At 47.7% G+C, this 22992-nt stretch overlaps 9 protein-coding genes across 9 annotated transcripts; 4 read left to right on the top strand and 5 right to left on the bottom strand.

The window, feature by feature from the left end:
- Positions 1 to 240: 240 nt before the first annotated feature.
- Positions 241 to 3421, bottom strand: LCP9604111_7201 (uncharacterized protein; the record flags this gene model as incomplete). The annotated part of the gene is made up of 6 exons (XM_039075208.1): positions 241 to 2473; positions 2530 to 2569; positions 2622 to 2815; positions 2876 to 3122; positions 3184 to 3319; positions 3374 to 3421. 6 exons carry the CDS (start codon positions 3419 to 3421, stop codon positions 241 to 243), a joined length of 2898 nt encoding a protein of 965 aa, XP_038926899.1.
- Positions 3422 to 4549: 1128 nt separating this feature from the next.
- LCP9604111_7200 (putative amino acid transporter) lies at positions 4550 to 6543 on the bottom strand (the record flags this gene model as incomplete). Its single annotated transcript, XM_039075207.1, has 6 exons — positions 4550 to 4584; positions 4677 to 5035; positions 5089 to 5293; positions 5342 to 5353; positions 5405 to 5564; positions 5614 to 6543. 6 exons carry the CDS (start codon positions 6541 to 6543, stop codon positions 4550 to 4552), a joined length of 1701 nt encoding a protein of 566 aa, XP_038926898.1.
- Positions 6544 to 8516: 1973 nt separating this feature from the next.
- Positions 8517 to 9235, top strand: LCP9604111_7199 (uncharacterized protein; the record flags this gene model as incomplete). Its single annotated transcript, XM_039075204.1, has 2 exons — positions 8517 to 8536; positions 8707 to 9235. 2 exons carry the CDS (start codon positions 8517 to 8519, stop codon positions 9233 to 9235), a joined length of 549 nt encoding a protein of 182 aa, XP_038926897.1.
- A 359-nt stretch (positions 9236 to 9594) lies between these two features.
- Positions 9595 to 10611, top strand: LCP9604111_7198 (phosphotransferase family protein; the record flags this gene model as incomplete). Its single annotated transcript, XM_039075203.1, has 1 exon — positions 9595 to 10611. One exon carries the CDS (start codon positions 9595 to 9597, stop codon positions 10609 to 10611), a length of 1017 nt encoding a protein of 338 aa, XP_038926896.1.
- Positions 10612 to 10994: 383 nt separating this feature from the next.
- On the bottom strand, positions 10995 to 11498 carry LCP9604111_7197 (uncharacterized protein; the record flags this gene model as incomplete). The annotated part of the gene is made up of 1 exon (XM_039075202.1): positions 10995 to 11498. One exon carries the CDS (start codon positions 11496 to 11498, stop codon positions 10995 to 10997), a length of 504 nt encoding a protein of 167 aa, XP_038926895.1.
- Positions 11499 to 13383: 1885 nt separating this feature from the next.
- LCP9604111_7196 (uncharacterized protein) lies at positions 13384 to 13886 on the top strand (the record flags this gene model as incomplete). Its single annotated transcript, XM_039075201.1, has 3 exons — positions 13384 to 13457; positions 13513 to 13588; positions 13641 to 13886. 3 exons carry the CDS (start codon positions 13384 to 13386, stop codon positions 13884 to 13886), a joined length of 396 nt encoding a protein of 131 aa, XP_038926894.1.
- A 1685-nt stretch (positions 13887 to 15571) lies between these two features.
- Positions 15572 to 16838, bottom strand: LCP9604111_7195 (uncharacterized protein; the record flags this gene model as incomplete). Its single annotated transcript, XM_039075200.1, has 3 exons — positions 15572 to 15885; positions 15945 to 16363; positions 16411 to 16838. 3 exons carry the CDS (start codon positions 16836 to 16838, stop codon positions 15572 to 15574), a joined length of 1161 nt encoding a protein of 386 aa, XP_038926893.1.
- A 1218-nt stretch (positions 16839 to 18056) lies between these two features.
- LCP9604111_7194 (class I SAM-dependent methyltransferase) lies at positions 18057 to 20925 on the top strand (the record flags this gene model as incomplete). The annotated part of the gene is made up of 6 exons (XM_039075199.1): positions 18057 to 18101; positions 18153 to 18439; positions 18491 to 18537; positions 18645 to 18936; positions 19898 to 20201; positions 20251 to 20925. 6 exons carry the CDS (start codon positions 18057 to 18059, stop codon positions 20923 to 20925), a joined length of 1650 nt encoding a protein of 549 aa, XP_038926892.1.
- Positions 20926 to 21142: 217 nt separating this feature from the next.
- On the bottom strand, positions 21143 to 22612 carry LCP9604111_7193 (3'-5'-exodeoxyribonuclease; the record flags this gene model as incomplete). The annotated part of the gene is made up of 6 exons (XM_039075198.1): positions 21143 to 21194; positions 21251 to 21441; positions 21496 to 21986; positions 22043 to 22220; positions 22283 to 22422; positions 22513 to 22612. 6 exons carry the CDS (start codon positions 22610 to 22612, stop codon positions 21143 to 21145), a joined length of 1152 nt encoding a protein of 383 aa, XP_038926891.1.
- Positions 22613 to 22992: the final 380 nt, after the last annotated feature.

Genomic DNA, 22992 nt, shown 5'->3' with positions numbered 1-22992 from the left:
CTATCTGATAATCACGCAAGACCCGTTAAACGATCATTGACCTTTCGCTTTTGAACAATTGAACAACTGAAATAGGAACCATTCAGCCAGGGAAAGCAAAGATCTCAAAGCTCAACAAGGCCATAGAAAAGACGAAAATGAAACTGAAGTAGAGACCATAGATGATCAGAGCTGGCTGAGGCTAGTAGAAGAAGAAATCCACTGAAACTCAGACTCTGGAAAACAGAAGCCATTAACTAGTTAGCGGCGAGATTGGTTGGAAGTGAAGAAACCAGCCGCCTTCGCTTTGGGCTGGAGAATCGTCGCAGGGTCAGGCATGGAGAACAGTTCACCCGGAGCTTGCTGGGAAGCTGGGCCATTGAAGTAACCCATGGAGGTCGAAGCACGGTTTGCAACATCCAAGGAGGGCCGATTCTCAGTGTTAGCATGCTGAACGGAAACAGTACGAATGTGGGCTGTTGGCACATCGCGCAACGTGGTTGGCTCATAGGCAGAGGGTGCAGGTCCAATCACGCGGGGTTTGTATGGCGCAGGGCCGATTGTACGAGCGCCCGTTGCCTGGAAATCCTGGTGCTTGGGAATGTTTGGATGGTTTGCGCTCAACACCCGACCAGTGGTCTGGGAACGCACCGCATTAGGTTCAATAACGTTAGCATTGGGAGTGACAAGGGGTACAGATCCTGCAAAGATCGAATCGTTCAGAGTCTGTGGCTTTTTCGTTGATTCCTTTGCACGTGATCCCAGAGCAGGAGTAGCCTGAACGGACATATCGGATGTAGTAGCCTTCTTCGGAATTCTCAGCGGACGAAGAGCTGGGACTGGGACCACACGCTGCGGTTGGAGGGGCGCGGCGAGTTTGTCCGAAACCTGAAGAGTCTCGAACTGTGAAATTACGTCGGAACTCTCACTATTGGTTGGCGAGAGGCCGGGCACATGTACCTTGCGCGCGCGTTTATCGGCAGACGGGGGTGAGTTTGAACTAGACGAAGGGGGAGGCGGCGATCGGTGCCCGTCAAATGGAGTAATATCGCGCCGGGCAGTCGAAGAAATTTCAACAGCGTTAGTTCCTTGCTGCGATGCGGAAAGATATTCCACAAGTGCAAGCAGATTCCCCAGCCGACCTTCTATATCCGATGATGCAGGTGCTGTAGGCGGTGGAGGTGCTTCAGGAATCAACTGAAGCAATTTAGATTCCAGTATGCGTTCGATATCATGTGCAGTAGCCAACTCTTGGGGCGAACGAATGTGTTTGCGAATGTCGCGAAGTTCTTCAATAATTTTCGGACCATATAGACCGAAGCCGTCAAGTTCTCGACTTGAATCATTGATCGTTGTTTTAGGGGCAATGACTCCGTCAATGCTCTTGGATGGCACCGACTCTCCGACCTTCTCGGCAAACTTCAGACCTGCCAATTCTGCAGCACCTGGACTGTGGACGGCCATTGTGTTCATATGGTGAGGGGTTATCATTGTTGAATTGACCGGGGCGTCATCGTCGCTAAGAAGATCATGATATTGGGGTTTATGCTTGGTTTCCTCCATCTGAACATTCTGCTTGCTGTCTTTGAGTCGAGTGACCTTGACGACGGGTGGCTTGATGGCCACTGTATTGAAATGGCGAGGGGTTGTCATAACCGGAGTGTCATCGCTAAGAAGATCATGAGATTGGGGTTTATGCTTGGTTTCCTCCATCTGAACATTCTGCTTGCTGTCTTTGAGTTGAGTGACCTTGGTGACGGGTGTCTTCTTGGCCTCAGCGAGGGGCATAGAGTTTTCCAATGAGACTGCCGTCTTGCTTGGAGGAGCCGTGCTCTTCTTTCGTGGCTCTTCGCCAGGCAAAACCTTCCATTGAATTTTATCCGTGGCAGTTGCGACCATTGCTGGAAGAGGCTGAGAATCCGTCACCATGTGTTTCGCCTTTTTGGGCTTGCCGCCTTGTTTGACAGAAACAGAAACCGAATGGGGTGGGGGTGGGGTGGGTTCTTCCACTGGAGGGAGTTTATTACGTGGCTGAGAAGATTTGGGTGTATCAGGCTGGGCCTTGCGGGTTTTGAAGGATGCGGTCCTCTCAAGAGGAACAACACGGGCTGACCGTGAGGGCGTCTCCACCTCATAGGGTCCAATATGTGGCTGAGATTTCTTGGTTCCAGTAGTAGCCTGGGCCGTGGAGGGTTGGAACGATGTAGTCGTCTCAATAGGAACAACCCGAGATGGCGTTGTCGATGTTGCCACTGGCGATGATGCAGGCTTCGCAACTGGAAGAATGTTCGCCTTTTTCTTCTTGGGTGTATCGCTCGGAGGCATTTTCACCCTTGGCACATTGGGTGGAATGGATTCCTGCGAAGATGTAGTCTTCGGAATTGGAGCAGAGACGATTGTATCGGTAGGCTTCTTGTACGTTTCAGTTGCCCGGCGGGACTGAAATAAGGACATGAAGTCCCCGGGCTCAGAGATTTTAGTGGCGAAGTTGACGCTGGCCAAGAAGTTAGCATCTTAATCTCACCAAGAGAAAGAAGCCGGATCACTTACGCTGGAGATGCCCGATGAGGCCTGATGGCGGAAGGCGGCACTAAGAATATTGTTAGCTGTGTTCTATTTCTGTACCCGTGATCAAAACGTACTGTGAACCTGTTCTTGGGCGTTGCCCCTTCCTCTGCCTCTGCCTCGCCCACGTCCCCTTCCTCGATCTCGAGCATCGCTGTCATCGTTGTTGCAGTTTAACGCAGGGTCCAAATGAATGCTGGCCGACATTGTAGCCGAGCGACCGCGCGGTCCTGGGAGTCCTGGAAGTGTAACATTTCCATGAAAGGAGGGTCTGCGAGTTATTCACCGTCAATTTGGATGTCTGAAATGTCGGGGTAAATCAATTTCTTACCTTGGAGGGATTGGGGGAAGATTAGTAGGTCCCCTGGGGAGAGGAGCAAAACCACCTCGTCCTCTCTTTCCCATAACACCACCACCGCGACCTGCAGATGGAGTTGGGTAAAGGTGGTTTGCGTAGGTTTGCGGCTGACCTCCACTGGGGTGCAACATCGCGTGCAAATTAGCTCGGTGGGACTGGCCGCATTCTATGTCATCGAGTTCCTCCATTCCACTAGTATCTCCGATCTCAGCATGCAAATCTGCGACAAAGATTAGTAAAATCCTAGAGGGGCTCAAGGGCGTTTCTTTCTCAGTACTTACTTGCCCATTTGCTCAATTGAGCTTCATCTCTCTGATCAAGCCGTCGCTTGGATTCGATATCGGCAATGTGGACACGAGCCTGTTTCCTGATCTCGTCTGTGGAAATCATTTCACGCCGAGCGGTTCCTAGGTCCGCCTATTGATTCAGTCAGTTAGGGAAGCTAGATAGGAGTGAGAGGCTAGATATTACCATTTGAAGCAGTTGCATCTGGCGGAGCTGCTCCGCGGACTCGCTCATCTTGCCGGTGCACTTCCCGTGGCGGGTGAAATGTGAACAACGGTAATGAGGATATTAGATGCACTTATGCGACACGTCGTTGTCAACGTGTTACCGGCTTAGTACTATGCCTCGGTTGGCCAAAGCGCGAAGGTAAGAGAGGAGTGAGTGGGAGGGAAGGTTAAAGCGTGGGCGATGGTGTATCCCAGAGAGAACGTCCCTGCAGGTCAAAGCAACCTTGGAGGCTTCGAAAGAAGGACAAAGATAAAATGAAGCTTGAGAAGCACAAGCAAGGTCCCTAAGGGACAGGCGACCAATGGGGATACTCCGAGGACTTGGGACTCTGTGGAGCGAAAGAAACAGAGACGGACAAGCAGATTTGAGCAAAGCACCCGAGATGAGAACTGTGAGAGCCGCTCCAGACGAGAGAAGAAGTGAAGAGAAAAACAGGGAGAGAGTGGTTGTAGAAGGAAGAAAGAGAGAAGACGGCAGGGAGGTAAATAAAGGAACGATCAGAGCCAGTTGGATCAAAGACGCATGCGTGAACGCACAAACATATGAGGGTATCGCTCCTTTGGGTAGCAACGAGGCTGCATAGTGTGTTCTTGATGTTGCGCGGATTGTCCATCGCACCTTCTGTGGAAGTCTTTTGGCCTTAGGATCTGGCATGGCCACGTGCGAGATGGCCACGTGCGAGTCACGTATACACGTCATAGTAAAGTCCTATAGATATACGTTAGAATGACATTAATAATCATCGTGGTGTTTGGGGATGTAGAGAGTGAGCGGAGTAGTAGAAAATGAGAAACGAAGCAGACGGATTGCGATACCTAAATCACAAAGTGCACGTGCCTAGAATATACTTCACCGTACTTAGTCTAACTGCACAGTATATACATACTGCTCACCTGGGCACACAGTATCTATCAAACTACCTGCTAGCTATCTTGAGACGTCGCAATCCATTTCTACATAAAAACGGCACGTAGCCATTTGTGAAGGAGAATGTTGTAGGGTATGATAGGAAACAGCTATTTGTTCAAAATGGATACATATATACATAGCAACACGGCTCCAAGAGGCTTTTCGAGCACACCGAGAGTACAAGTCGCCGCTATCTGTGGAAAGTCCTTGAGGAATCCCTTCCCTCTAACGTGCACTGCAACTATGGGCCTCGCCATCATCTGCAAATTTCAATGTTAGTATATTTGCGGAGGATGCGACCAAATAGCTATCAACTGGGTCCAATTGCAACCATCTTCCGGGACACACTTACTTCGAATGATCTTGATGACCGCCTGCACTACACTGACACCCATCACAAGCACACCAAAACAAATACATAGGTATGCTGGGATCTTCTCTCGCCGCGTAGCACTGCTAAGCTTGATGTAACAGAGAGGAGGGAATATATAAGCCAGAGCAGCAGCACTAGTCGCGCCAATGAGCTCAAATACACTTCCCAGATCGCAGGTTATCAAGGACAACACCATCGAAGTCACCACCAGCGCCGTTGTGAAGATAATATGCCGAACCGTGTTGTGTGGTTCGTCGGGGAAATAGTAGGTTGTCATGACGGAACGGCAGACGAACGCCTCGAGCGGTAGCGTGGTCAACATGTTCAAGCCAAAGCAGCTAATAGAAGTCAGTCAAGAATCTCTATATCAATATCAATGGGAAGATTGTACAATCGTGCGATATTGACAACGATATTGTCTGATGGGAAGTTGTTCAGAACGTTGCCCTGGGTTTTAGACCCGAACGACAGAAACCCTGCGATACCCATTGCTAGACACATCACCAGAGATATTCCTGTCGAGTAATGTGTGACTCGGGCGAAACGGTCGAGTGTCGGCTTTTTCAGTGAGCCATAGATCAGAAGACTGTTGTGGTCTGTGGAAATTAGTGGTTGGGATATCAGTAGGATAAAAAGGAACATACGACAAACGAAAGCTGGAAATTGTTAGAAGCTTTCCAAGTATTGACAGGGCAGCTAAAACTTACCAAAAGAAATGACCCCGACAGCCTGAAAAAAGCCAGTGTTGAATACGAGGTGGCTTTTGATCTCTCCACGCGATTCAGGCGGGACCCGAAAGCCCTGGGTGATGACTGTGACGACAATGACTATCATGCTAACAAATGCCAAGGCGGATGCTTTTGCCAGCTATCTGACTGTTAGTCTATGATAAATAGTAAGGAAGGAACGAGCTGACCTTAGCAATGTCTCTATACAAGGACAATGGGTATGAAACTACCAAAACGAAAATAACGATAACCGCCCTGCGGTCTGTGAAAAGCCAGAGGAAGGCCATATCCTTAAGAGACGGAAATAAAGCGCCTAGAACGTGTGGAATGGTATCGCCAACAATAATGCAAAATGCGACCATGCCACCGAATGCAAATGCCCACTGTGCAACTGAGATCGCGATGAGACCACTCTTCCCGAAGCAATGCTGCATAGTTGCCTGAAAGGAATCCGCCCCACTCAATTTAGAGTTGACCACAATCAATCGAATAGTCCAGTCCACTGTGACGGTCAAGGCAGTCAGCAGCACAATTCCCATCGCCATGCCTGCTTGACGGAGCGCGTAAGGTTGCCCAATAATCCCAGCGCCGATAATGCTGTTGGCCATGTTCATGAACGCCATTTTCATCCCACTCCGCGGCCGCGCATTTTCGAGATGATCTTCGGGGAAGAAATCGTCCGACGTTGCAAGTGTCACACTAGGCGCTTCGATATTTGTGAGAAGAGGAATTGATTGTCCACTGTGGTGTGTCCCTGGGCCTCGGTTTCCAAGTTCATAGTCCTCGTCCTCCAGCCATAGTGTGTCATCTGGACTGTCGTCCGGGCTGAGAGTACGCTCAATGGAAATGCGATTGTTTTCAGGTTCTTCGTCCAGGTCGAATCGAACTCGGTTCATGGTACGGGGTGTACGGCGCTTTCCGTCGGTTGCAGGTTGAGAAATCGCGGAGTGGGATATGCTACTTGTCGCGTTATGTGAGGGGATCGGCGACGGAAGAGGCTCCGGATGGAGAGCTAGGTCATGCTCCTCGCTTGAAGCAGACAGGAGGGATTGGGCTTCATGTTCATCCTGGCCATTCCGGGCATACAGGTGATCCTCTGACAACTCATCCCCTGGCATCGCTGAGCGTAGATAGTTGGAAGTGTAACGGTTACTTTCAGGCCACCTGGATTAAGGCCACACGTGACAGATTGTCGATAGGGGAGTACGATAAGAGATAACGGCGGTTAAACCGCGGTTCCGAGGTTCACCATATGCACGTCACGGGTACTCCACTGTATAGTATGGAGTAAGTCGGGGTGACGGCGAAAAGACAACATTTGTGTGTGGTCTTTCGAGGGGAAATCGTGGTCCTTTCACCTAGCGCTCACGTTAGAGCATTGAATATAATACTATTAGGTTTAGCGCCCTTACAGGAGTAAGTATTCATCATACATCAACGCCCTCAGCGCGTACATTATGGATAAAAGATATAAAGGCAGTCTAAGTCCTCGTTCAGATATCATCCCTAAACAATTCCATATCTTCGGCGTGGCCGTTCTACTTTCTAATAACATTGAACTATACTACCGGCAAAATGCCGAAGAAAAGTGAAGCTAAGCTTAATAAAACCGATTGGATGTTATTCATCTAATAAGAAGATCCGGAAGTTAACGCGGATTTTACCGATTCTATACTGAAATCCGTAGGATATGTTACGTGCCAGGTTATTTCTAGCAGAAGAAGTGCATTGCTAACCGAATATCAAGTATGAAGAAAGAAAAGAAAAGAAAACAAACGCAAAACAACAAATGGGTCTTTATATCCCTTCGGGGACAAAGCCCTATCCTCGCTTCTCCCAGAAGGAAGGTACGACTGTCTGCGCAAATGAGTTCCTTCGAACGGGAAGGAACGACCAACGGTACAATCCCAAACGGGAAAGTACGAGTCCCGCAAGTGCCAATCGTGACAGGATATATAGATCGCAACTTCAAAAAGTAGGTTTATCCTAGTTAATCTTGCTTTATTAGATTTTCTCCCAGCTATTACTAATAATATAGTTTTATCTAACGCCTTATCCCACTAGACCCTTAATACTAGCTGAAGAATATAACTCTCAGAGTTATCGAAGGTTTCCTTTACTGGTACCTTGACTGTACAGATACCTATAACGAGTCCAGCGATTTATAATCAAGGGCGCCTACCTAGGTACTTTAACGATAAGTTCTAACCAGTTTCCTCCTAAAGTTATAATAAAATGGTCACCTTCTGAGGTGAGCTTACTAGTCTCACTCCGCGCTCAATTTCCATATAAGACCTGTCACAGGCCTAGCCTGCTTAGTCATAGTTTAGCCATGGCACCCCCACCAGAGGGGTCATAATAGTATCATCTTCTTCCCCCATCAAGCTTACTGCCACAAGACCTGGGAGAACTTAACCTTAATATTCAATACCCATATTACTAGGGAGCGGCAAAGATCTTTTAATGTGCTGCAAATGAAATGGAGGAAACCAAATAAGATTATATATTATACCCATTCTCTATAGCTGCTATGTAGCCCTAGAGAGGTCGTTCACTGACCGGGATAGTCCTTTATTATTGCAAGTGGAACCAGAAATTTCACAGCTAATTACCCAGTGCCTCTGAGGTGATTTTCCATTCTGAATCCACTTTAATATAAGATCTAACTAAGTTATATTAGGGTAGTACAGCTTATGGTTCTTATGTTCTCAGATACTAAGGCGCAATACTTGCCAACCTAGGGGACATTTTGTTGCGTGTGGCCCGAGTTGGCGTGATGATTCAGGGATCCACGCTAATATAGTTCTAGTCGCACATCTCTTCAACCTCTCTCTTATGATCTGTGCTTTTCTAGATTTCGTAGCCTTCCGAACCTGTGTCCTACCTTACTTACTAGACAAATGGTTCACTCTCGCTGTCAGGTCTAAGCCTACCGTATGCTATAAAGATCCTAGTATAATTTTTAGCTTAATGAGAACAATTTTAGATAACAGACCTGATTGGACTCTGTGGGGTGCTGCGCCGTTATAATATGAGAATATAAACGGTGTACCTGCCTTGATCTCACTTGCCGATATAGCCACTTTCCTAGATGATAAACAAGCTTGTAGCGTGAAGACCCCGATCCGATACGCACCCATACTGATAAGATATCACGTACGGCATCAAGGCCTCCAAGATCATCTGCAAAACAGCAAATCACGTCGACGAACATGAATAGTAGGCGGCTTAGGATAGCATCATACAACGAGCAGTCCTGCGGCAATTCATCTATTGATAAGATATGAGTCTGTTTTCCATATTGAATATTCCGACGAGACTATTGAGTCGGACGGCTCTGACGATACTTCTGATACTGCCACCAAGACTTCCACTGATAGCAAGTCTACCGCCACTGCCACTGCCACTATCGCTGTCATCCCTTCTTCTACCTCAGCTGCCGCTGCCTCTGCAACAGCCACTGTTGCTGTCATACCTTCTTCTACCTCGGCTGCCGCTGCCGCTGCAACCAGCACAGCCGCCGATGACACCAATACTAGCAGCACTGATGCGGACACTAACGATGATGACGAAGACGACGACGAAGACGATGAAGATGACGAACGCGAAGACGACGAGGAAGAGGCTAGCACCGATGCCACTAAGGAGAAAAAACACCGACACGGGCACGGACACGGTCACCACAAGCTCCGAGCTAGAGCCGTTCTCTCCTCTACGTTGAAGACATCAGCCTGCAACGCAGCCAACGCCGGCAAGTTCTCGACTGTCATCAAGAACATGAACCTCGATGCCTGGGTTGAATATTGCTAGACAGTCAATTCCTCGTGGGATTGCTTCGTACGGCAAGAAATCAATCTGTTGGCTGGAGATAGTCGTGAATGAATGACTGTCGCTATTGTATAAGAATATATACAAGACAAATGCTACAACCGAGAAAGAACTCTTGTCTTCATTATTAGTCTGGTGTGATGCGTAGAAGGGCCTAGATAAGTAATTTAGCCACGTGATACGTACGTACATAGGACGTTGTGATTTATACTTGCTTCGCTCGCTCCGCAATCAATCAATTATCTTAGAGGACATCGCACTTTAGCACCAGGTTACTTAACTAAGTAAACCCTTAATATTGCCTGATACTCTGGACTTCTCCCCACGCATCGCCGCTCAAAATGACACTAGATGGCGAGAGCTCTCAGGAACCAGAGCAGCTTCCTCGGGAGAACTGGGCCTTTCTCCCCAGCCTCCCTCTGTTCTCAGCGCCGACTATTCTAAATATTGGACGGCAGTTTTTTATTCATTCTCCCTCTACCATCCTCAAACTGGGCGCTGACGATGGCGAAGGCAAGATGACCGCGCTCGCCCATTCCATCTTGGGCCTCTGTGTCCCACGCGTCATTTGTGTCGTCACGATTCCGATAATAACCTCCAACGCCTTGACGCCCAACCGCATCCAACAGGGCGTCGTTCTCATTCGCCAGCCAGGCACGCCGCTAGTCGAGCTCTGGCCCTCTCTCACCCTTCTACAGCGCCAGACCATCAAGGCGGAGCTCTGCCGTCTCCTCGTGCGTATGCGTACGCACCACTTTTCTTACTACGGCCGGCCTACGCGGCAGCCGTACGTCCTCTTCTCCGAATTTGGCACAGAGACGTATGTATGTTGCGCCTCCCGCTCAGAGTGGGATGACTCGCGCGTCCGCGCGCTGCAGGCCTCTGACCCGGACGCGGAACGTGCAGTCGCCCTTGAGCGAGTACAGCGTGACACCACCGGCCCAGGTGATTGGGACCGTCCTGTCCTCTCGCATGGGGACTTGTCTGACCGGAACATCCTCGTGGACCCGTGCACACTCGCGGTGACGGGTTTCCTGGACTGGGAGATGGCCAACATCATGCCCGCGTACTATGAGTACGTCGCGGCACGGCTGTCCGGGGGCCATCAACCTGGGTGGAGGAGGGAACTGCTAGACGTGCTGAGGTCTGTTTTGCGCTGCGAGTGCGATGCTGGGCGCCAGGAAGACCTGGACGCTGTCAATGTCGAGGATGGAGAGGAACGATATAGGAGGACGTTGGCGGCGTGGGATGCTGTCGTCGATGTTGAGAGAATCGCGCAGGGATACGACAATAACTGCAAATGGACTTTTGAAACCGGCCTATCAGATGTTTCACAAAAGACTAGTTCTGCCTCATAGTTCATTGAGTACGAGAACTATTCATTGTCAAGGCTTCAATGGTTATTGATATAGAGACTAAGTATTGCATGCTATTACTCTATTGACTAGCTGCACTACCTACATGCTCAACTACTTCTATTCATACAGAATTGTAAAAAAGCAAGCCACATACAAAATAAAAATTGTGCCAATATATTGCTGTGATGCATATAATGTTATTTCAAATCACTACAACTACTATTCATATATTGAGCAAAAGAACTGGTGGAATCTCATTAAGGATAGCTTGTCAGCTCAGTCAGTCTCCCTGCGCTCGGGCGTATGATGTAAACAACAAAAACAGGGTAAGTCTGTGTCGCGCTTATAGAGCGATCTCGCCTCTCTTTCATGATGGAATCTCATTAAGGATAGCTTGTCATCTCAAGAAAACTCCTCCCTGGGCTGCGTGTGATGTAAATAATAAAAACAGGGTACGTCTCTGTCGCGCGCATAGAGCGATCTCGCCCCTCTCTTTCATGAATCGCATCGAGTGCTACGGGCCGAAGGACGTCTTGCACGAGCTGAGTTACCTCAGTACTGCCTGTCTGTAGCTGCGCCGGGCTCGAGCTTAGGGAATCATTCTGTAGCTTGTAGATTCGTGTCTTAACGTCGTCGAGGAAGGTATTACCAATCACACCATCTCCAACGTCAAGCGTGACTGTGCCGATCTGCTCGCGCGATAGCTCTCTGGCTCCACGGTAGCGGAAGGTAGTAAACGAAGATGGCATTACGAGGCAAAAGCGTTCGATGGTGCCGTCCTCGGGTATAAGATGAAGAACATGGATTCTAGCACCAAACTTGCCAACAACAAGAAGTACGGAAGGATTGGTGGAGGGGGTGAATATGTTTTTAAGACGGGCAAGCATGATTATGTGAGTTGAAGTTTGTTAAATGAAGAGGATGTTGATTCTTAGGAGAAGGAGAAGTAGTAGTTGCTATTTAACGTCAGAAGGAAGTCACATGCAAACCAGACCACGCGCCGCAGGGTCCCGTCCCGGAACGTGAAGTTGATCCGGGGCTATATTACGGGCGACGGCACAGCTTTGCCACCCCCAGCTCTCTGTTACCTGTTTGAATTGTGACTTTAGCTTCGAATCTGGTAATGATCTCTATAAAAATCTATACGGCTGTAAGTCGCCGGCCGCTGGGACGACCTTAGAAGTAGCCCCAGCTTTGTTTGACGGCTCCCTCCCCTTGTATGAGTCTAACCGCGTCAAAGCCCATAGCCCAGGATACGCTTTTCGTGCCTGGAGGTATGCGACGGCTACAGTAGCTTTAGGATCAATGCATTACAGCTTATTTAGGTTCCGGATGCGTGATGACTCTTATCGACTCAGGGTAGCTCAAAAGATAGATACCCTAGTCACAATGCTGCCAAAACCAATTTCGGTCAGCGGCATAAAATCCCAATATATATCGAACGAGTGGATAGAGTTGGACGTCTACTTCATAGGTCCACAGGCAACAGCCAAACTGACAATTGAGGCCTATCTCGTCCAAGATCTCGAAGCCAAGCTCCCGGCTGGCATTGACGTCCTTGGGCCTGAGGGATTTATATTGAATTTCGATCAGAAAGTCGCACGTATCGCTTCTTATAATAATATGGAATTTAGAATTAGCGTTAATGTATGCGTAGACTCAGAGAACGAGCGCTTAGTTACATCTCAAACAAAAACTCTGTCCTTTGGGTGAACTTGGGCGAAGCGGAATCGCCTGGCTGGTAGCTAAGCTCATACTATTATACAAACTGACTAAAACACCACGCAGCACGACTACTCCAGCTTAGCGTTTTCATGTCTGAACAGCTCATGGTATTGGGCAAAGTCCTCATGGCCCGTGGCCACGATCCTGTCCAGTGTGGCCCTAGGGGAGGGCTAGTTTATAAGGGCGCTTGTCTAAGTTGATGGAGAGATCCCGGTAATGTTGCAGCGCTCTCTCAGCCCAGAGGCTTTGAAATTGTTCTATAGCTGAGGAAACCATATTCGTTTTAGGATAAAGGATAGCAGTAATGAAGGAAGATGTTCTAGGGGAGAATCAACCAACGCATATAGAGCCAGTAATTTGATAAAAAGCTTAGTCCGTTTTTGTCATCTTTTGCTATTTTTCTTTCCAAATCAGCTCATATTAATCTCGGGTACTGTAAGGCTTGGAGTATGTTACGTATCAGGTCAATTCGATAAGAAAGAGTACATTCTAACGAAATACTAAACGTAGAGAAGAAAAAGAAAAGAGAACAGAACGCAGAGCTACGGCGGGAATTTTATACATTTTATACCCCCATGGCAAAGCCTGCTCGCTTACTGTCAAGGAAGGAACGACTTCCCTCGAGAGGGAAGGAGCAAGTGACTCGCGAGCCCGAAAGGGAAGGAACGAGTCCCAATCATGAAAGGCCAAAGCATAAACTCGGCCCATATTGTATTTGGATTGAAAACTGCAACACTCTAGGAAATTGTATCAACTAGGAATAGTTTTGTATCTTAATAATATCAAACTATAGCTTTGGAGGCCAGCAAAATTCGAACTTGGCAAAATAATTGTGACAGTGAAGGCACATATCAAAGCCTTGGACAGATGGACACAAACAACTCCAAGCTCTAGTCAGTCCCAGCTACGTGACCCTCCTACTTACAAGTTGTCCCCATCCATTCTTCCTCTTGACGCGTCTCTTCTCTACCAAACTTCTGAACAATCTTCCGTCTTACACGTATCACGCGATTAACTGCTCAACAAGACAAAGCTCGCTAGATTGTCATGACAAGAACATCAACTCTGTTGTGCTTCAATCAATCCCGCTGGTTCCCCGAGGACACGGCTCATTGGGCTCTGTAAGTCTCAAGCTTGGAGCAATATTGAATAATTCTAATTCTAATATTTGTGCAGCTTTCTCTGGGATGCCCCAGCAGCGACCGGAACCCTTTTTCATGCGAGTAAGGCTTCCCTGCTGAGCGGGACGACGGTATGCACTTATATCTTATTCTCAAACTCCAATATACTGAAAAAAGGCTCAGTCTTACGAGCCGATGGATAACATAAACCCAGCAACCTCGCGTTCACTTGAAGCCTCAGTTGAAATCGCCACTGGGCTTAATCTCACCGACGACGAACTTGACGCGCTGTGCATTGCAGCGGCGGAGAACCGCCCCTTTGATCTTGTTGTCAATAACTGCCAAAGATTTTGCCATGAGATTCTGCAGCGCCTTGTTGGGGATGGGACAATTACTCAGGATCAAGTTGATGCGTTGGCTGCTGTCTAAAGGGACATTCAGATGGACCGCTTCCTCTCTACTCGCGGCTTCATAGACGACACCAGCACACAGACCCAATGAACGCCACCCGTGCAACCCCAAACATCACCGTCGAGAAGCAGTCCTCCACATCGGCAGGCCACGCGTAACCATTCGCTCCCAGCCAACCCCAGACCCATCTCCACCTACCTCCACCAAGATGGCAAAATCAACAGCGGCAAACCTGGCAACAAGGTCATTACCAAAACCAGTACCAAGCCAAGCAGCAGCAACAGCAGCTTGCCCCCGCGCAACAGAATCCCCAGCCTAGAACGAGTCAAAACCAGCTCAGGATCTCAGATAGGCCCTAATTCCAGAACCCCTTCATTCTCTGCCAGCAGCTGTCATAGCATTGGCGGGCTTTGTGGTCGTGAACCAAGCTGAAAATGTCCTTTGTCATGGATTTTGGGAGACAGAGGGCTTCGGTTCCGTCGTTATGTGTGAGATATAACAACCCGTTGTCGTCTAGTCTGTACGGCAGTTTTTGGTGGATATCGGATCTGCGGAGGCTTCCTCCTCCTGTAGAGTTTGAATGACTTTGTCCCATCTGGAGTCGGCTTGGTACCCGGATTGGATTTTTTCTTTCAACTCGTTAGAAAGTTCCGTGAAGACCGTACTGTTTGTTCCGGAGCTTGATGGTTCTTCTTCGCCTTCCTGGGTTGTTGCCGGGAAAGCATCGATGCCCTGCGGAAAGCTGTCTAAATCGTTGTCCTCGCTCCGGAGTCTGGAGAGGGCGTCCGCCACTTTGTTCGTTGCTTCGGATCTGTGGTAGACCTTCAAGCTGAATGTCTGGATAAATTGGGCTGCCCTGACCAAACGGAGATTTTGGTTCTCTGTCGCCGCTGAGCGTAAATTGGTGTTTACGGCGATGTTGACCGTAGCGCTATGGTCGGCTGGCACAGCGAGGAGCAGGTGCCTTAATTTTTGTAGTACCCCGACTAGGTAGGCTACTTCTAGCTCGGTCGGCCAGTAGTTCTACTCGGCAGAGGAGAGGAGTCGGCTTAGGAACATGATCGGCTCGACTAAGTTGGCTAGAGGGGGTTTTCTCGTGTCGGTGTAGGCCCAGCCTTTCTTCACGTGGAAGATCATTACGCTGTGGCCTTCGTCCTTAGAACTATCGGTCTCGGCGTAAAGTTGTCTGAGGGGGTCGAAGAAGTCTATCATATGAACGAGGGCGTATTGTATCGCAGCTTAGAGATTATCGAAGCTAGCTTTCTCAGTACTCGTCAGGTTTTCGACTAGTATCCTTAGTAAGAAAGCTTCCCTTTAGGACCCCTTGGTTGGTCTAGCTTTAAGCAGCTCCGTCTTCCTATCGTATATAGCTCTGCCTATCTAAGCGGGTCGCCAAATTTTTGGTACGGAGATACCCTACTAGACCGAGGTAAGTATCTAGCTGCTTAAGTGTCCGGGGAAAGTCCAAGTACCATTAGGCTTCAACTTGAACTTTATTGGTAGGTTTACCATGGAGTGGGGTGGGATTGTGGTCCTCTTTATAGAGTATACTGGCTTAGGTTCCATCCTAAGCCAGTATACTCTATAAAATATTCTTAGGCTTAAAAGGCACAGTCCATGGCACAAGAAAAATTAGACAGTATCTGCAGTATATATACAAAGGACCCTTTTCTCATTCATTCAGAAAAGTAGAAAAACAATGACTACCCATCTAACACAACCTCAATGATACTGCGAACAGGGTTATCCAGCCCAATAATTCTTTCAATCCGGAATCCAGTCCCTTCCATGAGAGCATGCCATTGCTTCACATTGCGCTCTTTACCAGCCATGAAAAACATGTTGATGTCATAAAGAACCTTTTGTGTGTCTGGCCGAGTATCTGTCAGGACAATATCGCAAATGAGAAGCTTCGATTTGTAACCCCTCATTGCCGGAGCTAAGTTTCGGAGAATCGTTCTGCACTCTGCATCTTGCCAGTCATGTAATATGAGCTTGAGTAGATATGCCGCAGCACCTAAATAACAGGTATAAGCAAATATCATATCAAGTCCAAATATAACTCTGTCTATCTACCTTTGATGGGCTGCACCTCTTCAAAAAAGTTGTAAGGTTGCACTTCGACTTCGGGCGAACACATCCTATCTCCAGCTGCAATCACCGCTGGTAGATCCTGGAGGACATATCGCCCTTTGAGGTTTGGATATGAGGATTGTATGCTCTGGATGCTTTGGCCTTTTCCACCGCCAATATCAACTAGAACGACTCCATCCTCTTCGACTTGAAGGCTGCTGAAGTTGTATAAGTCACCTAGGGGGTCTTTGAAGCTTGTCATCGCTTCATTAAATATTGTTGCAGCTTTGGGATCTTGTTGTAGCAGAGAAAAAAAATCCACATTTTTGGCCCCCTTCGCAAATGCGAAAGGCGTGTTCAGTCGGTCAGAGGGGCTCACGAAACCCGTGGTGTTGAAGAACTCAATGTATGAAGACATGGGTCTGAAAAAAAATTATCCCATGAGTGTCTGGTATATGACTGCATGAACTTGTCGTTCCATTCTTGAGACAAGGCGGTCTGCTTGAATGTATCCTCTCCAACCTCCTCGAAGATGTTCAATGCTCCTAAGGCGCGGGCAATGCGACTAGTAAATTCCAAGTCTGTTCCTGCTTGCTTTGCTAGGTGCTCAACCGTGAAAGGAGCGGAGGTTGGAAGGTTATCAAAAAGGCGCATCTCGATGGCCAGCCTCACGCAAAGAACCTTATGGGGTTGGAAGTGAAACGCCATCAGAGACCGTCTCGGTTCCACTGCGCATTGTGCAAGCTTCTGGGAGGTCACATCGATGCTTTTTAAAGCTGATATTCTCTCTGACTCAGACTCAGCGTGTGAGTATTGCAAAATTGCTTCGTTGATGGTGGATGCGAGGGAGGCGAGTTTGATAGGGGATGGCTCATGGGACATTACTTCGATAGTCATGCTGGCAGATTCTGAGAATCTAAGGATGGATTAGGATATCAAAGGACGGATATATACATCAGCGGTAAATCGAGTCTATGAACTCTGCGGATGGGCTAAAACCTATCTCCCGGGCCATCTTCCGCGGAAATCTCAGCCGAGGCCCTACCAGCTGCAAACGATAATTCTGTCAATAGGTTGCCCCATTTACTATTTCAGTGGCTAGCTGAATTGAATGTAGCCGGGGTTTAAATAAAGTTCTACTATGCTGATCGGCATTAATATCAATACACTGATAGCGAAAAATTAGTCATGACCTGGTTGACTGCCTACGTTTGATTGCTCGGGGCGTTGTCAGCTAAATTAACCTCACTATATGTGGCGGTGACTGCCTGCATTGAAAGTGGCTGGCTCGGCCGTATCTGCCGGCTACTGTGTATCCACGTACTGATGGATTTTGATACTGCCCAGGCTTATGCATGATGTCGGTGTGGTGAGATTACGACTGGAACAGACCGGTGAACGCCATGAGCTGAAGATATTTTGTGGATGCATGCCAAGTTATCCCAGTCGAGAGCAGTTTAGCGCAGTTTAGCGCTGGAGCTATTTCTCGGTCCACACGGAACTTCCCGTAGTCACACCCGAGAGGCTATCGAGAAGTGATCTCTAGTGGGCTGGGCTGGTCACATGAGTAGTTACCCTATTATATCGTACTTAGAATGGGACTGTAATGCCGATCAAGGCGTAAAATGATATCCCGAGACAGAGAAACTAAAATCGTTCATGATTGGCGCTTACAAACCTCATTTTGTACAAAGTATGCCTCTCGTCTCAGGAGTCCTCAGAAATAGAAAAATAGTAAGGCAAAGCTCATCATCCTGTGTGGCTTGCTCCACCAACGTGAATATCCTTTGATTTGGCTGGCTAAAGCAGAGATCTGCAAATATCATGATTCTGAATTTCGATGCATGTGGCGGTGACGGTACTGACTTGTGGCGAGCTGAAGCCTCTCCATATTTGTTGGTTTTTACCCATGAGTGCCACGTCAACCTAATTAAACTTGCAAGACCACGCGAGAAATCTATGCAGCACTCAGATAACAGCGGATTGCAGCCTGAAGATTCGCTTCATCAATCAGAAATATACATTCTCTTAAATAAGTCATATACCGTTCTCTAAGCGCTCCTATCTTCTTCTAACCATCTGCACGAAGTCCATATATCTTGGATACACTTGAAAATGACCCAGACACAGATTCCTCCAAAAGACTATTGGTCTACAGAGGTCTGTGGCCATGAACTCTTGCCTTGTCTTGTCTGCGCTGACCAAATCTAGACATATGCAGCTGCGGCTTCTTTTGTCCCCCATTTTGCCGACACTCTCATCCAAAGCATAGAATTTAACCCTACGGACAGAGTTCTAGACATTGGATGTGGTGATGGCAAGTTTACCACCAGCTTTGCTCCCTCGGTCAATTATGTTATGGGCGTTGACTCTTCCCCATCCATGATCAACACGGCCAAGACATTGGACTACGGTGGAACGACCACCGATTTCCGCGTTGTCGATTGTCGGCACCTTGAAGAATATGCAGAAGTTATGAATGGAAACTGGGATAAAGTGTTAGTATCCGTGTTTCCACTTCCTGTAGAACCCTGCTGATACAATTTTAGCACTTCCAATGCTGCATTCCATTGGATCTTGAAAGACCCATCTACCCGTATCTCCACATTGGAAAATATATCTCCACATTGGAAAATATCTTTCAATCAATGAAGCCCGGAGGTACGTTCTTCTTTGAGATGTGCGGACATGGAAATGCACCAGAAAAGGTCACAGCATTCATGTTCGCCCTTGTCAACCATGGAGTTCCAATCGAGACGGCGGAAGCTATGTGCCCCTGGTTTTATCCGTCCGACGTCTATATGAAGAAGATCATTGAGAGTGTCGGGTTTCAGGTTAAGATGATTGAACTTAACCCCCAACCGCTGGAGCTGACCACCTCTGATAACGGTGGACTGGAAGGATTCATGAGATTAATCGGCGCTCAGATGCTGGATATCTTGGATACCGAGGAGAAGAAGAATAGTGCGATAGAGCAGATCTGCCGAATGCTCCGGTATGGGACTACAAGAGAAGATGGGAGTCAATGGATCACATATGCCAGTCTGAGATGTGTTGCTGTTAAGCCGTGAGCAGATCTCAGCAGCAATTTCCATTTTAAGCAAGATCTATAACAAGAATTTAGCTTTTCAGCTGAGCCTTTACAAAACCCAAATACATGTCTGGAAAGTAAAGTGATATTTAAGAATTGGATGCACGCGATGTCAGGGAAAGAGTCTAAAGTCATGTGCCCCGTCCATGTACTGTAGCCGCATCCATCCCTCTCCAACACCCCACCAATCCCCAAATCGCTCGTTTAAATGACTGTTCCGGTCTCCAAAAGAAGGTATGATGCTTTGGTGATGAGCCTCTTCTGCAATGGCACAAACGCTCGACTTGGGTAAATCCACTCTGCGAATCCGAGATTCAAAGTTGCAGCTTCGCCTGGCCGCATCGGCTCATTTCAACCAATCGCCAAGTCATCCAACTCCCGAAATACCAATTGACCTCTCACAATTATCAAATCTTGAAAGTATATGGATAACAGAGGCACCAGAGCTTGAGTTGCGCTTCTGGATCGGGGGAAATTGGGATCAAAATGAAGCAGCGGCATTCATCTCGAAGTTGAGAGACAAACTTTGCGATATGGAGGTGTGTGCGGGGAAATATTTCTCAAATTGGAGACTGACTTCCTTGCTTCAGATCTGGTCGGATCTCGGATTTTCAGTTGAGCTCAAGAGATATTGTATTGAAACTTCTGGTTTCCACTTCCTCCAACTTGGTATGCACAGAGGGTGTCTAGCACGGAACCACACAACGGGTCGGACTTTGCCTGGTTCGATGACCAATCCCCCAGATGCGCGTCCTCCCCCTGGTGTACCAGTAGCTACCTTGGCTTCGATTGACGTTCGGCTGGAGTATCGCTTTCAAGCCAAAGATGTATCACAAGCCGAGGACTGTTCCGTGTTGGAGGTTAGTCTTCTTGGACAAGGAATATCGGTTGTCTCGAGTCCTCATGTGTTAGAGGAAATGGTAGAAACCAAAATCCTACTGCCAATGCATGACGAGAATTCCTACGCAGCTGTTAGACAACAGACTGTTCGCATATCTGGAAAAAGATCACCATCAAGCGAAGAACTCTTCCGACTGTTCGATCTTGGAATCCAAAGACGAATCATTTCCAACTCGATCAAAGATCCCACGGTTAGTGTCTCACAAAAATCCACGATCAAGAGCTTCGCGGATATATTTCCCGCAGTTTTCGATCCTGGATATCGGGATGTGAGTTCCCAGTTTCGATCATGAAAATCGGTTATTAATTTTGACTCAGGCCATGAATCAGCGAGGAGTGACAATTCCAATGATCACGAAAGCCATATCGTCTTTGGTGGTAGGAAACAAGAATCTATCCACCAAAGCTAAATTGGCAGATTTGCTAGAGCTCACTTCCTCCCATCAGACGGGTGACTTGGCGATACAGCCTCAACTTCCAAGTTGCAATAATGCAGTATTCTCATCCCTTTGGTGTGTCGCGCAGAACAATGTGCCCAGAATAAAACCCAGAAGAAGAGGAGTTTCGATGCTTTTCACAGAATTTCCATCGAACGCACTGGCTGGATTAGACGAGCTCGTGGATCTTACGTCTATAGATCAGCATCAACCTGATAATGAAAATCCGGGACAGTGTCATTCTTCTCAAACAAAATATCACGACGAGAATGAAGAAAGCGACGTGTGCTTGTTGAATAGCGAATCCGAGGACCAGCTTTTGGACAATTTCAGCGAGACAAGCTTCACAGACATCGGGGAATCGACGCAAACATCTCTTGATACATTGTTATCGACAACTGGGTCTTCCCAGACTTCATACGGTGACCGTGATGCTATGCTTCTCTCGGATCATGGCGAATTGGCGGATTATCCGGAAAACTACGTGATAGATTATGATCCCCGAGAGGATATGGAGGCATGCGATGCGGACATTATAATGGCTGATTATCTTTAGATTCTTATATGATACCTTTGTTGTGATATATAATACCACATAAATAATTTTACGACCCTGACCATTGAGATGTATCATTATATTTTTGCTGCTGAGACCATGAGTTTGAGCAATTGCGAAAGTGTACTAGGTAGTTCCCAGTCGCCATGGCTGTCATAATTAGATAGCTACAGCAAAGGCCCTGAATCATCACATCTTCTTGTCGGCAATACCAAAATCAAGGTGACTCCTCGCCCAACCCAAACATTCTAATAGAGTTATTCCAAGCACTGGAGAGAAGAATAGTTAGTATAGAGCCAAGCATCAGGACGAATCAACATCTTACGCTTCGCAAACTTCCTCCACAGTGATACCCTTAACGCTAGCGATAACATGAGCCACACGAGCAATGGCCACAGGCTCATTCCGACCCTTCACCATACACCCCTTCTGCCATTTCTCCTTCTTCACAGCCTTCGGTAGATCCGGCGCACCATCTAAATGTTTGGCAGATGCATGAGAAGGACGGATTTCACACTGGGGGATAGGTTAGTCACGACTAATCCAGACAAAGCTAAGAAAAGTACATACCCAAGGCCCATCAGTTTCGATTTGTAGCCGATCGAGTGGAATAGCCTTGACAACCTCCAGGTTCTCCTCAGTCTTCATACTGCACCCGTTAACACCGACATCAAGGCCCAGCGCAACCATCCGGTTCATTTCATCCATTGTTCCCGTGAAGCTGTGCACAAGTCCCCGCTTGGGAAGCTTTGCAAGCCTCGGGGCAAGGAGTCTCTCAAAGTCCTCGCTTGCAGCTCTGGAGTGGAGAAATAAAGGGAGCTGAATCTCAACAGCCAGGTCTAGTTGGGCTTCGAAATATTTGAGTTGTGGCTCTTTGGCGCTCATGAACAGTCGGTCATAATCCAGGCCGATTTCGCCGAATGCGACAACATGGCCGGCTTTTGTGCCTTCAATTGCTAGAGTACGAAGCTCGGCCAACATTTTGTCTGGGCCGCTTGGGTATTTGTCGAAGAGTTTTGCTTGACAGGGATGCACACCAACGGTTGCATAGCAAAAGCCCGCTGTAGAATTCCGTTGTTAATAAGAGAGGGAAAGTCCGGGCAAGCTCATAACTCACGGTATTTGCTGGCGATATGGACAGCGTGCTTCGATTCTACAAGATCTGAGCCGGTTACCATGAACTTTGAGCAGCCTACGTCGCGAGCACGCTGGATAACGTCGTCGAGATCGTCTTCGTGGGCCTGCTTTCCGTGATATTTACCGCGGAAAACGGGATCACTCAAGTTGATACCGATCTAGTGTTTCATAGTTAGCTATGTGTTGACTAGCATTTCGAAAATAAACAAAGGGGACATACATCAACATATCGGAGAGGTTTAGATTCGGCCATTTTTAATGTGGTCTGTTGTCTTTCAATCGTGGAGATTGTCCTGGGATTTCCAGCAGATATGGAATTTATAGAAGACAGACTAGTCAAGCTGTGACTCTTATGAAAACCTACGAAATGAGTCAGTTCAAGCTTTGCCAGATCACTCAGCCTCCACGGCTAGACTAGGTGGTAAGCCTGTATTTGGACACAAGACAAACCTAACGAAACAGGTCTATCTATGCCTGTTGACCTCACACCCGAGGTGATATTGCGGCGAAAATTTTTCAAAGCACAGCCAACAGCAGAGTTGACTTGCATTAGATGGATAGAGTAGATATCCTTGTTATTGTGTTGTTGAGATGGTTCCTCTGTCGAGCATGAAATGTGTGTTGACTTCCGGTCGGAAAGTTCTCAGCCGCATTGTGGCTGAGGCATTCAATGTGGCTGGTGATGAATGATGCCTGACATTTCAGGAGGCATATCTCACCCCCGCTCGAAGTCTCCGCTCGGAGCGAAATCCGTAGTCCAGTCGGTGCGTTGCCGATTCGAGACACCTTTAGTGGGTTAGATTTCGTCAAACATGAGTGATTCTGTGTAAGCTCAGATTGAACACCAACCTCTTTTGCTGTTCTTATCGTCTGGAGCTGATTGCGTAGGGTGATCCTAAAGACATCCAAGACCAGTTCAAAAGTGTGAAT

This window comes from Penicillium roqueforti (assembly GCF_015533775.1).
Source record: "Penicillium roqueforti strain LCP96 04111 chromosome Unknown scaffold_21, whole genome shotgun sequence".
Taxonomy (NCBI): Eukaryota; Fungi; Ascomycota; class Eurotiomycetes; order Eurotiales; family Aspergillaceae; genus Penicillium; species Penicillium roqueforti.
This window is presented reverse-complemented; position numbering and strand designations above follow the sequence as displayed.